This window comes from Drosophila suzukii, assembly GCF_043229965.1.
Source record: "Drosophila suzukii chromosome 2 unlocalized genomic scaffold, CBGP_Dsuzu_IsoJpt1.0 scf_2c, whole genome shotgun sequence".
NCBI classification, from domain to species: Eukaryota; Metazoa; Arthropoda; class Insecta; order Diptera; family Drosophilidae; genus Drosophila; species Drosophila suzukii.
This window is the reverse complement of record NW_027255896.1, coordinates 38,239,506-38,258,396: the sequence shown is the minus strand read 5'-3', so window position 1 is coordinate 38,258,396 and position 18,891 is coordinate 38,239,506. Positions and strand designations below refer to the sequence as shown.

Genomic DNA, 18,891 nt, shown 5'->3' with positions numbered 1-18,891 from the left:
GGCAAAAAGATGTAGTACTGCTGGCCAAAAGGAAATGGGAGAGTACAGAAATGAAATTAAGAAAAAAAAAAAATAACAAGAAAGCCTCTGTGGTAAGAGAAAGTAACGAAATGATGAAAAGAGTATCGTGGCCTCAGTGGACGATAAAGAGATTCGTAATATTAATGTAAGCACAAGTGCAGAACAAACTAATGTTTGTTTTGATCATGGCGTGTGGTACATTAAATATGAGAATGGATGAACTGAGTAAAATAATAAAATGTTAATGAAAACCAAACAGAATGATAAAGTTTATGTTAAGGTATGTCTAAAGGAGGTCTGATACTATTTTGTGAAATTGGTCATTAATGAGATAATATAAATTAAGAAATGAAAATTGAATTTCGTTGTGGAAATAATTGTTTAAGTTGTAAAAATAAAAGTTTGTTAAAAAAATAGAAATAAAAAGAGAGCAAAAGAGAAACTAAAACAAGGAAGAACGCTATAGTCGAGTACCTCGACTATCAGATACCCGTTACTCAGCTATATGGAGATATGCAAGCAGCAAAGCGAGATTAAAATGCGCCACCTACCGGCGGTATACAGATTTAAGCGTTATGGGCGTTAGAGTGGGCGTGGCAAATTTTTTTTTGGATCAATCGATAGGTATCGACGAGACCAATACATTTCAGTTAAAATTTTTTATCTAGCATGAAAATTGTGGGCGTCACAGGTTTTCGCGGTTTGTGGGCGTTAAAGTGGGCGTGGCAAACTTTTTTTTGGGTCAATCGATAGGTATTGATGAGAACAATACATTTCAGTTAAAATTTTTATTCTAGCATCAAAACTGTAGGAGCCACAGTTTTGGGCGGTTTGTGGGCGTTAGAGTGGGCGTGGCACTGTGCTGAAACAAACTTGCGCTGCGCAGGAATCTCAGGAATCTGCGTGCCTAATCCCAGTATTGTAACTCTCATAGTTTCCGAGATCTCAGCGTTCATACGGACAGACGGACAGACGGACAGACGGACAGACGGACATGGCTAGATCGACTCGGCTAGTGATCCTGATCAAGAATATATATACTTTGTGGGGTCGGAAACGCTTCCTTCTGCCTGTTACATACTTTCCGACGAATCTAGTATACCCTTTTACTCTACGAGTAACGGGTATAACTATGGTCTTTTATACACGAGGTCGTGTTAGAGTCAGTATGGCCGTGTCGGCGATTGGTATATCTCAGTATATTAGGAATGCTAGTTTCTTGTGTCCTCTCTTGTGTCATCTTATGTCCTGCATTTTTGGAATATCATGCATCATTTTTGCATATCATGTTGCCTGTGCGGCGCTACAAAAAAGGTTGCACGGCACACGACTGCGTTGCAGGCTTCCTTTTTCGAGAGGAACCGTTTTAGCGAGGCGTCAGCGTTGTGGCGCTGTCACCGTGTGTGGTTCGCAGGAACAGTATAGGCATTTACAAGAACGAATAGTCACTCTCTGTAAATCGACGCCTGTGTTCAGACCGAAACGCACTCCGCTCTAATGGAACCCGAACGTAATTCGACATATGTATATGTGCAAGCTCACTTCTTTTATACTTACAAACCAGTCTACTCTTTGGAACCTAGCCTGTTTGTTCGTGCAAGTTATATGACACATTATTTAGAGGCCCTTACCCAATTTATAAACAACTTTGAGCCGAGAGCTAATTTCCAAATAACTCTGACAGACCCGAGATAAATCCGTGGTCAGCTATTTCTGCCAAGCAGGCATCCAAATCATTCCCACCCAGATCAATTTCACGCAGTCCGAATCAAACGGATGCTGTAAACATTCAAACCGATATTGTAAACAATCGGAGCCCCAAGCGAGCCCTGAGTCCGCTAACGTAAACAAAAGATCCCCAAAGCGAGTCCCGAGTCCGCTAACGTAAACAAAAAGATCCCCTAAGCGGTCCCTAAACTCCGCTAATGTAAACACCAATTTCCGGCCAAGATTGGACTTCGAATTTAGTAGGTTTGATTGTTAGAAATAAAAATAAATTTTTTTTAATCAATTCACTAGAGAGAAACTTAATTGGCGCCCAACGTGGGGCCGTGTGATAAAAAAATTCTAAAGCAAAGCTTTTAAATAAACCCCAAAAAAGATTAAAAGTGAAAAAGGAATTTTGCGCGGCCAACAACCCGATACAACCGACGAAGCCTGTGTTGATAAAAATAAGGTGGAAATTAATAAATGCAATAATCCCCTTAAACCCTATACAACCTGCAAAAAAATAAAAAGTTTGTGTTGATCAAAAAATAATAAGGTGGAAAATAATTAATGGAATAATCCCCTTAAAATCTCAAATTACAAAATAGTGTTCGTAACATAAATTCACTGCTCGGACAAAATAAAAAATTTAAAAAGTGACAACAAAATTCATCGAAACAAATAACCATTGTGAAAAACAATTTAATTAAAAAAATATTGCAAACAAATCTTCGAAATCATCGACAAAAAGACATTTAAAGAATAAAGGCTGAAGGGCAATCCCTCGCCAAGAAATAAACACTGAAGAAAGAAGGAAGACACCAATTTAAAAACCCGAAGAAAGAAGGAAGACCCCAAGATACAAAAAAGGGAAGGACGACCCCAAGCAGGATCATCATCCAAGAAAAACGACAACCTCAAAAACAACGACAAGAAAAATAAAGAGGACGATTCGTGAGCGATATAATATTTTTTTTTTTATTATTATTATTATTTAATAAGAAATTTGTAAAAAGAAATATAATTATACAAAGTGGAAGAATTAATTTCTGATTTTGAAAATATTCTCAAAATGTCACAACCTTCAACAAGCCAGACTGGAGCAAACAAAAGACTCCACATAAATCCGCCTCAAGAACATCATCAGGCGATTACAAACAATACAATGTTAAATATAGGAGACTTAATTAAGCAAATTGTAAATTTTGAATTGAATCCATTAAAGGAAATGATCGTTAACTTAAGATCGCAGCTTTCTCATAAAATGAAATCTGTTGAGGATTATCAGATAGAGATTATAGATCCAAATATCAAGTGGATCAATCGATAGGTATCGACGAGACCAATACATTTCAGTTAAAATTTTTTATCTAGCATGAAAATTGTGGGCGTCACAGGTTTTCGCGATTTGTGGGCGTTAAAGTGGGCGTGGCAAACTTTTTTTTGGGTCAATCGATAGGTATTGATGAGATCAATACATTTCAGTTAAAATTTTTATTCTAGCATCAAAACTGTAGGAGCCACAGTTTTGGGCGGTTTGTGGGCGTTAGAGTGGGCGTGGCACTGTGCTGAAACAAACTTGCGCTGCGCAGGAATCTCAGGAATCTGCGTGCCTAATCCCAGTATTGTAACTCTCATAGTTTCCGAGATCTCAGCGTTCATACGGACAGACGGACAGACGGACAGACGGACAGACGGACATGGCTAGATCGACTCGGCTATTGATCCTGATCAAGAATATATATACTTTGTGGGGTCGGAAACGCTTCCTTCTGCCTGTTACATACTTTCCGACGAATCTAGTATACCCTTTTACTCTACGAGTAACGGGTATAACTATGGTCTTTTATACACGAGGTCGTGTTAGAGTCAGTATGGCCGTGTCGGCGATTGGTATATCTCAGTATATTAGGAATGCTAGTTTCTTGTGTCCTCTCTTGTGTCATCTTATGTCCTTCATTTTTGGAATATCATGCATCATTTTTGCATATCATGTTGCCTGTGCGGCGCTACAAAAAAGGTTGCACGGCACACGACTGCGTTGCAGGCTTCCTTTTTCGAGAGGAACCGTTTTAGCGAGGCGTCAGCGTTGTGGCGCTGTCACCGTGTGTGGTTCGCAGGAACAGTATAGGCATTTACAAGAACGAATAGTCACTCTCTGTAAATCGACGCCTGTGTTCAGACCGAAACGCACTCCGCTCTAATGGAACCCGAACGTAATTCGACATATGTATATGTGCAAGCTCACTTCTTTTATACTTACAAACCAGTCTACTCTTTGGAACCTAGCCTGTTTGTTCGTGCAAGTTATATGACACATTATTTAGAGGCTCTTACCCAATTTATAAACAACTTTGAGCCGAGAGCTAATTTCCAAATAACTCTGACAGACCCGAGATAAATCCGTGGTCAGCTATTTCTGCCAAGCAGGCATCCAAATCATTCCCACCCAGATCAATTTCACGCAGTCCGAATCAAACGGATGCTGTAAACATTCAAACCGATATTGTAAACAATCGGAGCCCCAAGCGAGCCCTGAGTCCGCTAACGTAAACAAAAGATCCCCAAAGCGAGTCCCGAGTCCGCTAACGTAAACAAAAAGATCCCCTAAGCGGTCCCTAAACTCCGCTAATGTAAACACCAATTTCCGGCCAAGATTGGACTTCGAATTTAGTAGGCAAATTGCATCATCCTATTTTCCGACTCTCTTGAGTCATTCTCTTTATCAATTTTTGGGGATAAAATCTCTTAAGCCGAGGTTTGATTATTGATCATTGAACTAGAGAGAATATTCGAGAATAAATACAAGAGCAGTGAATTAAATAAGTTCGACCTATTGTAAAGTTGTAATAGTGAATAAGTGATTGTTAGAAATAAAAATAAATTTTTTTTAATCAATTCACTAGAGAGAAACTTAATTGGCGCCCAACGTGGGGCCGTGTGATAAAAAAATTCTAAAGCAAAGCTTTTAAATAAACCCCAAAAAAGATTAAAAGTGAAAAAGGAATTTTGCGCGGCCAACAACCCGATACAACCGACGAATATATAAAGCCTGTGTTGATAAAAATAAGGTGGAAATTAATAAATGCAATAATCCCCTTAAACCCTATACAACCTGCAAAAAAATGAAAAGTTTGTGTTGATCAAAAAATAATAAGGTGGAAAATAATTAATGGAATAATCCCCTTAAAATCTCAAATTACAAAATAGTGTTCGTAACATAAATTCACTGCTCGGACAAAATAAAAAATTTAAAAAGTGACAACAAAATTCATCGAAACAAATAACCATTGTGAAAAACAATTTAATTAAAAAAATATTGCAAACAAATCTTCGAAATCATCAACAAAAAGACATTTAAAGAATAAAGGCTGAAGGGCAATCCCTCGCCAAGAAATAAACACTGAAGAAAGAAGGAAGACACCAATTTAAAAACCCGAAGAAAGAAGGAAGACCCCAAGATACAAAAAAGGGAAGGACGACCCCAAGCAGGATCATCATCCAAGAAAAACGACAACCTCAAAAACAACGACAAGAAAAATAAAGAGGACGATTCGTGAGCGATATAATATTTTTTTTTTTATTATTATTATTATTTAATAAGAAATTTGTAAAAAGAAATATAATTATACAAAGTGGAAGAATTAATTTCTGATTTTGAAAATATTCTCAAAATGTCACAACCTTCAACAAGCCAGACTGGAGCAAACAAAAGACTCCACATAAATCCGCCTCAAGAACATCATCAGGCGATTACAAACAATACAATGTTAAATATAGGAGACTTAATTAAGCAAATTGTAAATTTTGAATTGAATCCATTAAAGGAAATGATCGTTAACTTAAGATCGCAGCTTTCTCATAAAATGAAATCTGTTGAGGATTATCAGATAGAGATTATAGATCCAAATATCAAGTGCGACACATCTTATGAGATCATCAAATCTGTTAGGGAATATAAAGGAGAAGAAGATAAATATGTAAGCTGGAGAGAATCAGCTGAAATATGCCAGAGGGAGTGAAATATTTTATTCCGCTTCATTAATATTAAGAAACAAAATAACGGGAATGGCAAACGATGCCTTAACCCATAACGGTACGGTATTAAATTTCGATGCCATAATGGCCAGACTTGACTTTGTCTTTAGCGACAAACGTCCTATTCATATTATTGAACAGGAACTAAGTGTTTTGAGTCAGGGAAAATTATCAATTATGGATTATTATGGTACAGTTAATAGAAAGTTAACTCTACTTATTAATAAAACAATTATGACCTACGGGAGAAACAAACCGATAACAGCAGAAATGAATTAAAAACATAGGAAGACTGCTCTTAGAGTTTTCATTACCGGCCTCAACGGCCAAAATTCAGATACTATTTTCTCCATGAATCCACCTGACCTACCAAATGCAATGGTCATAGTTCAGGAATTGGAAAGCAACAACATGAGGGCGCATTTCGCAAATAGTTTCTCAACCACTCAAAGAAAAAATAGTGAGCCAAACTCTGGTGGAAATGGTCAAACACATTTAAACCAAAAGCAAAGACAACAAAACAACAATTACAATAACCAGCGAAATAGTAATAATTTAAGGTTTAATCATGACAACAACCAGAACAAATATAATTATGGTTATTATAATCAGAACAAAAATAATTCCTGGAAGCAGGGTAGATTTAATAATAACCAACAAAATCAGTGGAACACCTATAGGCAGCCACAAAATAAGCCAGAACCAATGGAGGTAGACGAATCTATCCAGGTTCAGAATAGGGCTAACAACGGCTATAATCAAAACTATAATAAATATCAAAATAATAATTATAGCCAGAACAAGTGGGATCAAACAAAAAAATTTGAGACCCAGAACACTCAGCAAGGACAATCCCAAAATAAAAGGGTACCAACTGGAACTGTTAACCAACCGGCTAACAAGACAATGAGACTAAACAACATTGAGGAGGCTTACCCTACTTATTTAGAAATGACCCGAAAATAAATAAAAAATTAAAAATATTAATTGACACTGGGGCAACCTCGTGTTATATTAGAACTGGAGTTTACAAAAATAAGAATGAGCTTCCAATATACAAAAGAGTATTCACAGTGAATGGATATTCAATAATTAAATATTATCATATGATAACTATTTTTGATACACGATATACTTTTTAAGAAATAAAAGGGCTAGACTCAGATCTACTGATCGGCTATAACCTATTGAAAAAAATAGGAGCTGTGATTGATACAGCTAAGGGAGTTATTAAATATAACGGAATAGAAGAGAAATTAAATTATGACAACGGAAACAATTTAAACCAACATTCTTTAACAGAAGAAAACACCATTAAAAGAATTTATATTAAAAAAATACTTTGATGAAAAGGCTCAAATCAGATCCGAATCTGAAATGGGTAATCAAAGCGAATTTAGTTTGGGATATAAAAATCCCGAACACGCCGTCGTTGAAATATCCGACAAAAATAAAAGTTTGGAATAGAAAAATTCTGAACACGCCGTCGTTGAACTATCCGACAATCAAAAAATCAACAACATAAGAATATCATCTGCAGATCAAAGAAAAGATCTGGAGAATGAAAAATTAAATATTATAAATGAAGAGCATTCAAAAATAAATATGCAGATTCCTTTTAGGACAGATATACGCGGTGAAATAAACACCGTAAATGATAGGGCCATTTACAGCAAACAATACCCTTATGCTCTATCAGCTTCAGATTTTGTAAATTCAGAAATAAGTCGAATGCTAAAAGAAGAAATTATAAGGCCAAGTAGAAGTCCTTATAATTCCCCTGTACTAGTGGTACCAAAAAAGGATTTCAATGAAGATGGAACTCCAAAACTAAGACTCGTAATTGACTATAAAAAACTAAATGAAAATACTATACCTGATAGGTATCCAATGCAGGACCCTTCAGTGATTTTATCAAATCTCGGAAAAGCCAAATACTTTTCAACAATTGACTTGGAATCTGGATTTCATCAGATTCTCATGAACGAACCTGACATACAAAAAACCTCATTTTCAATAAATAATGGGAAATACGAATTTCTAAGAATGCCTTTCGGTTTGACAAACGCTCCTAGAATATTCCATCGAGCGATGGACGATATTTTGAGAGAACAAGTGGGTAAAACATGTCATGTTTATATGGATGACATAATCATATTTTCAAAAAAAAAATGAGCAACATTACAAAGACCTAATTGTCATTATTAAAATTTTGCTGAACGCAAACATGAAAATTTCGATTGAAAAATCAAAGTTCTTTAAATTAGAAACAAACTTTCTCGGTTACGTTGTTTCTCACAATGTGATCAAAACCGATCCCGAAAAAATTTCAACAATTGTAAAATACCCGATCCCTAAAAATATTCGAGAGCTTAGAAGCTTTCTAGGCCTTACAGGATATTACAGAAAATTTGTGCAAAATTATGCAAAGATAGCTAAACCTTTAACAAAATATTTAGAAGGCCAAAACGGCAAAGTATCTAAAAAAGCATCACGTAAAACTTTAATACAGTTTGATGATTCAGCTGTAAGAGCTTTTAACGAGCTCAAAGATAATTTAATTGCACAAGTAGAACTAGTACAACCGGACTATAATAAAAAATGTACCCTAACAACTGACGCGTCTGATTTAGCAATTGGTGCGGTTCTTTCTCAGGAAGGAAAACCAATCACATTTATTTCAAAAACTCTAACCAAAACTGAACAATTATACGCGACAAATAAAAAGGAACTTTTAGCCATAGTATGGGCTTTTTAAAACCTTCGTAATTACTTATATGGGGTTAACAACATCAAGATCTATACCGATCACCAAACTCTTTCATTTTCCATTTCTCAAAAAAATCCAAATATCGAAATGAAAAGATGGTATTCTTTTATTGAAAGCTATTTACCCAAAATAATTTATAAGCCAGGAGCAACAAATGTTGTTGCGGACGGATACAAATTAATAACTTAACGGAAAGTAATGAATCGGTCTCAGATCAAAATACTCAGCATTCAGCAGAGAGTAGTTTTGAGAATGTTATACAAGAAACCCGAAAACCCTTAAACCAGTTTAAGCAACAATTGCTAATAGCAACGGGGAGGTATACAATACATGAGTCGATTAATGTATTCGGAAATAATAGACATATAATAGAGTATGATACTCCAGAAAATTTAATATCAATATTAAGAGAATATATTCCACCCAATATAACAATAGAAGTTCACCGTACTCTAGAAGATTTTTATAGAATTCAAAAACCACTCAAAGACAATTTTATAAATACATTTTTATACACTAAGACATTTGTCCAGGATGTCGAAGACGCTGAAGACAGATCCGTGATTATCACAGAAACTCATTGTAGAGCTCACAGAGGGCTTGATGAAAATTATAAGCAAATAACTAGACTCTATTATTGGCCTAATTTATACAAAAAGCTTAAGGAATTTATAAAGAATTGCACAATCTGCAATCAAAACAAATACAACAGACACCCAGTACAGATTCCTATCGGTCAAGCGCCTATTCCAGAAAGAGAAGGTGAAAATTTGCATCTTGACATATATTACGCCCAAAATCTTATATTCATTACTTGTATAGATTCCTATTCGAAATATTTGGTCGTAAAAGAAATCCCTAACAAACTAAATATAGAAAATAAAGTTTCAGAAATTTTACAACAATTTCCATTAGCCAAATCTTTGATGATAGATAACGAACCAAGTTTTTCTTCATCCCAATTCAAATCCTTTGCTCAAAGAAATGGGATATCTCTATTCTTTGCAGATCCTCGACATAGTACGTCCAACGGACAAATAGAAAGGGCACACTCTACTTTAACAGAAATTGCTCGCTGCATTAAAGATGAGCTGATTATTCCGAAATTATTATTAAAGCAGCACAAAAATATAATTTAACAATTCACTCAATAACCAACCAACGACCTTTTGACATACTATTTAATAAAATCAAACACGAAGATATGCCTAAATTATTGCAACAAGCTCAAGAGAAAATGTTGCGTTTCCACAATAAAGATAGACAAAATAAGAATTATCACGTAGGAGAGGTAATTTACGAAAAGAAACATGGGGAAAGAAACAAGCTAAATTCTAGATACAAACAAGGGAGAACGCTATAGTCGAGTACCTCGACTATCAGATACCCGTTACTCAGCTAAATGGAGATATGCAAGCAGCAAAGCGAGATTAAAATGCGCCACCTACCGGCGGTATACAGATTTAAGCGTTATGGGCGTTAGAGTGGGCGTGGCAAATTTTTTTTTGGATCAATCGATAGGTATTGACGAGACCAATACATTTCAGTTAAAATTTTTTATCTAGCATGAAAATTGTGGGCGTCACAGGGTTTTGCGGTTTGTGGGCGTTAAAGTGGGCGTGGCAAATTTTTTTTTGGATCAATCGATAGGTATTGACGAGACCAATACATTTCAGTTAAAATTTTTTATCTAGCATGAAAATTGTGGGCGTCACAGGGTTTTGCGGTTTGTGGGCGTTAAAGTGGGCGTGGCAAATTTTTTTTTGGGTCAATCGATAGGTATTGATGAGAACATTACATTTCAGTTAAAATTTTCTATCTAGCATCAAAACTGTAGGAGCCACAGTTTTGGGCGGTTTGTGGGCGTTAGAGTGGGCGTGGCACTCTACTGAAACAAACTTGCGCTGCGCAGGAATCTCAGGAATCTGCGTGCCTAATCCCAGTATTGTAACTCTCATAGTTTCCGAGATCTCAGCGTTCATACGGACAGACGGACAGACGGACAGACGGACAGACGGACAGACGGACAGACGGACAGACGGACAGACGGACAGACGGACATGGCTAGATCGACTCGGCTAGTGATCCTGATCAAGAATATATATACTTTATGGGGTCGGAAACGCTTCCTTCTGCCTGTTACATACTTTCCGACGAATCTAGTATACCCTTTTACTCTACGAGTAACGGGTATAAAAACAAGTAGTTAAGGAAAATCTCCCTAATAAAGTTATTATAAATATCAGAAACCGTACGATTCATATAGATAATATAAAATAATTTGTTTCAAATTACAGGTAATGATTTCAATAATAAACTTATTACTGCTGGTAGCTACAACCAAATCCGAAATTATGGATTACACGAACCATGATTTCCTTCTTTACAAGGATACCAAAGATGTTCTTATCTATGAATCATACGCAGATTTATTTCATATAACTAATATAAGTCTTTATAGAGATATAATTAATCTTGAAACAGAATTTCTGAAGAGTCACGACAGCAACAATTTTCTTTGGGAAATATCCCACGATTTAAAAATTATCAAAATACTTATCTCCCAAATTATACCCAGTAGATCGAAAAGAGGCATTAATGAAATAGGCACTATTTGGAAATAGATAGCGGGAACACCAGATCATGATGATTTCATAACTGTCCAAAATAAAATCGATGATTTAATACAAAATAATAACGATCAATTCGTTATTAATTCTAAAATATTTAAAGAGATAAAATCTTTATCTGAAGAATTCAAAAAAGCCTTTAAAGATCAAGAAATTCCGCTTAGAAAATATCGTCTGCGTTTGCTTACTTACGATCTTATGAATTTAATGGACACAATTACACTCGCCAAAATCGATGTATTTAATACTAAAATTCTAAACAACGACGATATACAAGAAATTTATAAACACGAAAATAGACCTGTAGTTATAACAGACCTTTTAGATATATCTGAATTTAAAATCGCTTTGCATCAAGACCTTATTATAATTTACATAAAATACCCTATTATTACCGATCGCTGTGACGTTTACAATTCAAGATCCATTTCACATGATGATGGAAAATTATAAATTGATAATCACGTCGCAAAATGTAGAAATAAGTACTATGTAATGTCTAATTTTAAGATAGAAATATTTAACAATTATTGCACACTTAACCCAGAAGGTTCTTGTTTCACCAGATTACTAAATGGAGAAAAATCTTTTTGTAACAAAATCGGAGAAAAAAATAAAAAGGTAGATGTAATCCAAGATGGAGCCATTTTTGTAAATGGAGAAAATGCAGTTAATGACACTCATTTAAATGGGTCATATTTAATTACTTTTAATGGCACCTCTATAATTAATAATATTTCCTACACCAATGTAGACAATAAGATATTGGAATACATCACAGCTCGAAAATATACAGATTTTTTAATATCCGAATATATTATATCTAATGATTCGGAACTCTCATTTGATAATATTATCATACTAAATCCATTTACTCAAATTAAACAAACTCAAATATTAGTTACGTTAATATTAATCATATTAGCATTAATATATTTAATTATTATGATTATAATCAAATTCAGAAAATTTTTAATATTCAAACCATGGCAAATTCGGATAGAAATCGAACCAGAAAGCAATATTTACGATATTGAGATAAATAATACACCCGACAATGAAAATACCCTAGAAGAAAATATCATTGCCGAATTAACCAATCAATTACATTCAGTATACCCAACAGTTCCAATGAATTGGGACGATTCAATTTAGAATGGGGGGAGTTATATGACACATTATTTAGGGGCTCTTACCCAATTTATAAACAACTTTGAGCCGAGAGCTAACTTCCAAATAACTCTGACAGACCCGAGATAAATCCGTGGTCAGCTATTTCTGCCAAGCAGGCTTCCAAATCATTCCCACCCAGATCAATTTCACGCAGTCCGAATCAAACGGATGCTGTAAACATCCAAACCGATATTTTAAACAATCGGAGCCCCAAGCTCCGCTAACGTAAACAAAAGATCCCTAAAGCGAGTCCCGAGTCCGCTAACGTAAACAAAAAGATCCCCAAAGCGGTCCCTAAACTCCGCTAATGTAAACACCAATTTCCGGCCAAGATTGGACTTCGAATTTAATTGGCAAATTGCATCATCCTATTTTCCGACTCTCTTGAGTCATTCTCTTTATCAATTTTTGGGGATAAAATCTCTTAAGCCGAGGTTTGATTATTGATCATTGAACTAGAGAGCAGGCAGTCCGTTTTTGAGATCCGAATCGAGCAGAACAATAATTCGAGAATAAATACAAGAGCAGTGAATTAAATAAGTTCGACCTATTGTAAAATTGTAATAGTGAATAAGTGATTGTTAGAAATAAAAATAAATTTTTATACCCGTTACTCGTAGAGTAAAAGGGTATACTAGATTCGTCGGTAAGTATGTAACAGGCAGAAGGAAGCGTTTCCGACCCCATAAAGTATATATATTCTTGATCAGGATCACTAGCCGAGTCGATCTAGCCATGTCCGTCTGTCCGTCTGTCTGTCCGTCCGGATGAACGCCGAGATCTCGGAAAGTATGGGAGCTAGGCTATTGAGATTTGGCGTGCAGATTCCTGAGCTTCTTACGCAGCGCAAGTTTGTTTCAGCAATGTGCCACGCCCACTCTTACGCCCACAAACCGCCCAAAACTGTGGCTCCTACCGTTTTGATGCTAGAATAAACATTTTAACATAAGTGTATTCTTCTCATCAATACCTATCGAGTGACCCGAAAAAAAAATTGCCAGGCCCACTCTAACGCCCACAAACCGCCCAAACCTGTGACGGCCACAGTTTTCATGCTAGATAAAAAATTTTAACTGAAATGTGTTGGTCTCGTCAATACCTATCGATTGATCCAAAAAAATTTTTGCCACGCCCACTCTAACGCCCATAGCGCTTAAATCTGTCTACCGCCGGTAGGTGGCGTATTTAAATCTCGATTTGCTGCTTGCATATCTCCATTTCCCTTTGGTCCCTTTAGCTGAGTAACGGGTATCTGATAGTCGAGGTACTCGACTATAGCGTTCTTCCTTGTTTTTAATCAATTCACTGGAGAGAAACTTAATTTGCACAAGATTTTTAATTTTTCTTTAGAAACCTCTGATTTTGCACATATATTAAGGGAGTTGTTTGTTATTCCAAATTATAAAAAGGGATTACCACAGGCGTGTCTTAGCTATACCAACCTTTTGAAGTTTACTTCATTGGTGTCAAATGGTTTTAAAACAAATCTTCAGAATGACGTGGCTTACACTGATTTCAGAAAAGCGTTTGATTCTGTGAACCCGCATCTAATCCTGAAATTGGACCTATTAGGGTTGCCATGTGATCTTTTTAAGTGGATCTCAAGTTATTTAAATGACAGGACGCAAAGAGTCATTTTTAAAAGTCTTTCTCATCCCTAATTCGAGTTATTTTACGTGTGCCACAAGGAAGTAACATTGATCGGCTCCATTTTACATTAGTCCCAGTAAAGAAACGTGTACTTATGTACGCAGATGATGTTAAGTTGTATAACGAGCTCGCGCAGAATCTTGCTTTACCAATTGTACTCTTAGTGGTTGTGGTTGGTATCTATTGTAACGAACTGATGTTGTTGGTCTGCTCGCTACGAGATTCGTGCGGCTAGCTCAGTAGATTGTGTGTACGTCCCACCAAATTTATATGAGCCGTAGATCAGTGAGAAAGCACAGAATTCAAAGGATAACATTGGGTCTTTCTTCGCTCTACTTATAACGTCCGTCTGTCCGTATGAACGCTTAGATCTCGGAAACTATAAGAGCTACAATACCTGGATTAGGCATGCAGATTCCTGAGATTCCTGCGCAGCGCAAGGTTGTTTCAAAAATGTGTCACGCCCATTCTAACGCCCGCAAACCGTCAAAACTGTGGCTCCTACAGTTTTGATGCTAGAATAAACATTTAACCTGAAATGTATTGCTCTCATCAATACCTATTGATTGACCCAAAAAAGATCAAAAAATCGTAAGTATGAACGCGGATATCTCGGAAACCATCAAAGATAGAGAAATGGGATCTCAGATTTATTACGCAAATATGCCACGCCCACTCTAACGCCCACAAACCCCCTAATCCTTTGGCGCCCACAATTTTCATGCTAGATACAAAATTTTACTGAAATGTATAGGTCTCGTCAATACCTATCGATTAATTTAAAAAAAGTTTGCCACGCCCACTCTAACGCCCCCAAACCGACCAAGCCTGTGGCGCTTACAATTTTCATGCTAGAAACAAAATTTTAACTGAAATGTATTGGTCTCGTCAGTACCTATCGATTGATCCAAAAAAAGTTTGCCACGGCCACTCTAACGCGCATAACGCTTAAATCTGTCTACCGCCCACATTACCACATATTAAGATTACGGGTAAGTGGCGCATTTCAATCTCTCTTTGCTGATTGCATATCTCTATTACCCTTTGGTCCCATAAGCTGAGTAACGGGTATCTGATAGTCGGGGTACTCGACTATAGCTTCTTCTTTGTTTTCTTCAAAAAGTTTGAAAATGTACAATAATGGAGTACCAATTTACCTGTACACTTAGTTTACAAGCTTCAACAACAAATAATTGAAGGCCTCTTTCAAATATAAATGCGTTGCTGGTTAACTTTGAAAACTTCGGTATTTCAAATTTCAATATGGGTCGATTAGTACATAAACCATTGGAACACGATACTTTAGTGCAAAGTTATGCAGTTAAAATGAATTTTAGGCCACTTTCATATATAAATGAATTGCTGGTGAACTTTGAAATCTTCGGTATTTAAAACTTCAATACGGGTCGACTAGTACAGAAACCATTCGAATACGATACTTTAATGCAAAATTATGCAACTAAAATGAATTTTAGGCCACTTTCAAATATAAATGCATCGCTGGTGAACTTTGAAAACTTCGGTCACACAGTAAAGAATAAGCTTTTTGACTAGTGAAACTCTTAGCTGCTCTGAGTACTATATTCTAAAGAAAATTCTAAGGTTTTTTGAGAGCGCATGTTTACTTCAGGCCAGTTCCAAGCGCACGTCCACAGATCGCAAAAGTTTATGGCGTTCACATTTTTTAAATATTTTTTAGTATACATTTTATTTTATTTAAATTGTCAATATTTATCAACGTGCTGAAAGTTGATAATATCGGGTCATTAGTTAACCAATTAAAGTGGTTCCCTTAGTAACGGATATATGATAGTCGAGGCACTCGACCATAGCGTTTCCCCTTTCTTTTCTCCTAATCCAATAAATTTTAAATTTTAAACAGAATGATGTTCATTTTGCATGGCTCTTGGTTCGCAAGCGGCAAAGGACACGGTCACAGTCACGGAAATGGACACCAGCATAGTCACGGTTCTTCCCACATACATACTGACACGTATTCAGTTACGGCAGCTAGTAGTAAAAGCTTTATAAAGAATGATGCATTGAAGACGACAGATAACGATCCAAGCATGGAAAATATTGTTATTATAGATGAGACGAAGTTATTACAACAGCCTGGGTAGGTAATAATACATAAGTACAACAAAAAGTGTTGATTACATTGCACTTTAATAGCGTGTGGTGAATCAAATATTGCCGTTTCAGTAAGCTATAATAACAGTATTCCCTTTTGGCCCTGGGTCATCGACACTGCATACTGGGCCTTGCCTAGACGAAAAATAAAAATAAAATGTTCATTTTAAACCTACTGTTTCTGTTACACTAATTAATTTTTTTTTTCAATATTGTAACCTACTTCTTAAGATTAGCTCAAGAACGCCAAAACATGTAACATACTAAAATAGATGGTATTTTCTTCCTTTCAATAATATTTTTTGACACTTTCTTGTTTTTATTAATAAAGTATTTACCCTTGTTATATCGAATTTTCATATATATTATATTTTCATTGCACATATCGTATCTTCATACCGGTCCGGCAACTCTGTCAGCTGAGAATAAATAAATTCATGAATTCGCATGAAAAGGGGTAAATTTCATTTCAGGCTTTTGAGAATTCATAAAACTTATATCATAAACATGATAAAAGTTGTGATAAATGCTGTGAGGTGCAATGATTAGTTAATTAATTTTAGTAAAATAAGTATAACTAACATCCTGCCATCATTTTTATTTGTTTATTAATCGCAAATAAATAAATTCTTCTCTGGCTACAAATGTTTAATTTAAATCTACTTCTAAAAATTATTTTAAAAATATTCCCTAAGGATTTGCCTGAGAGTACCCCAACCAAATCGAATGCTTGCAAGCAGGGAATTGAACAATCTAAGAGCCCTTATTATTGGCTCAATACGATCATAATTTGTGCTGACAGCACACTCCAGAAACGGAAAGATTGTACGAAGATTCCCGGCAGGAATATTAAAAATACTGCAACAAGGCATGCCCTATTAATATTTTCTACTAGAATGTCATTAAGACAATGTGGGCCTGCAATTGAACGGCGATCCTCCAAGGAACAAGTGTGCAGTAGGGAACACTGGCTAAAATAGGGTAGACACTTCCCAAAGTATTTCAAATAAAGGAAGCATGTTCAACTGTAAATCGGACAAATGCAGAGTATACGGACAATGTGGAATGCGGATTTTTGAATAATATAGTATTTCACTTAACAAAGCCGAATATGCCACATATCTTTGGTGATATAAAATTCAAAAGCAAAAACGTCATTTATAAAAATGATAAAAAGTAGTGGGCCAATGGTCTACCTTGAAGAAGTCATATTATACCCCTACGTAATACGGTGATAATTGCCAAAAATTAATGGGTGCTATCAATTTAATGTTTGTTCCATTTAATGTTTTTAGTGGCATAAGTATTTATATGTACTTATGTAAGGGTTATTTGTAATTTTGGTATTGTTTTTGGTTTATCTTTATCTTCACGTTCAAATTAAAACCTAATCGTTTAATTTTCCGCTACAGCACCAGCTGAAAAAGATTACATATATTCGGCATAGAAAATATGGGAGAACAAGAATTTACAAAATCAATATCAATCATCAGCTTTTTTGTAATTTTTGATGATAGACCTTGGGGCTTGAAAAAACTTGTTACATAAGCTTAATCCTTTTTAGGTTTCTAACAACATCCATTCGCTTCGCGAGTGCGTAGTGATTGTTTTGTGTTTGAATTGACAAAATTGGATTCAACTATGGTCTTTGTGCTGTGTTTGTTGTTATTGTTTAATCTTCGCCTTTAAATTTTTCTTCCAAACCCTGTTTGGAGTGACCAGGGTCTAAACGGTAGTAACCCGCTCTTCCGGGCTCCCGCGAAAAACTTGCGCTACTACTGTGATGATTGCGTTGCTTATGGAAACGAGACCATCTCTACGGCGGCTTAATAAAGGCACTGCTACGAAAGTAACTTGATTCTCCTAAGGGCAAAAATATCGCTCTCGATAAATAAATAAAATAAGAAACAAGACAAGGGAGAACGCTATAGTCGAGTACCTCGACTATCAGATACCCGTTACTCAGGTAAAGGGAAAAACGGGAAATGGAGATATGCAAGCAGTAAAGCGAGATCTCAATATATACAGTTATGGGCCTTTTGACATTTTTTTTAGCATGAAAATTGTGTGTGTTAGAGTGGGCGTGGCAAACTTTTCTTTGGATCAATTGTGGGCGCCAAAGTTTGGGCGGCTTGTGGGCGTTAAAGTGGGCGTGGCATATTCGCGTGACTAATTTATACGATATAGGTCACAGATTTATACGACATAGGTCAACGACAACCAACCTTTTGAAGTTTGCTTTATTTGTGTCAAATGGTTTTAAAACAAATCTTCAGAATGACGTGGCTTACACTGATTTGATTCTGTGAATCACCCGCATATAATCCTGAAATTGGACCTATTAGGGTTGCCATGTGATCTTTTTAAGTGGATCTTAAGTTATTTAAATGACAGGACGCAAAGAATCATTTTTAAAAGTCTTTTTCATCCCTAATCCGAGTTACTTTAGAAGTGCCACAAGGAAGTAACATTGATCGGCTCCATTTTATATTATTCATTAACAATCTTCTTTAGTCCCAGTAAAGAAACGTGTACTTATGTACGCAGATAATGTTAAGTTGTGCCGGCAATATAACGAACTCGCGCAGAGCCTTGCTTTACAATCTGATTGTACCAATTGTACTCTTAGTGGTTGTGAGTTAGACAGGATAACGTATGTTGACGACCTTGGTATCTATCGTAACGAACTGATGTTGTTGGTCTGCTCGCAGCACAGAATTCAAAGGATAGCAGTGGGCCTTTCATTGTTCTACTTATAACAGCGGGTGG

The 18,891-nt window shown here is 36.0% G+C and overlaps 1 protein-coding gene across 7 annotated transcripts in view; it reads left to right on the top strand.

The window, feature by feature from the left end:
- Positions 1 to 16,306, top strand: part of LOC139354527 (proton-coupled zinc antiporter SLC30A2-like) — a 407,471-nt gene extending 391,165 nt beyond the window's left edge. For 6 of the 7 annotated variants that reach the window (XM_070998777.1, XM_070998778.1, XM_070998773.1 and 3 more), the window contains one exon: positions 15,872 to 16,306. In XM_070998777.1, coding sequence (XP_070854878.1) covers positions 15,872 to 16,112 — 241 coding nt within the window. In that variant the 3' untranslated portion in view covers positions 16,113 to 16,306. The remainder of the gene's footprint in view (positions 1 to 15,871) is intronic. The other variant, XM_070998772.1, reaches the window with a different exon arrangement.
- Positions 16,307 to 18,891: the final 2,585 nt, after the last annotated feature.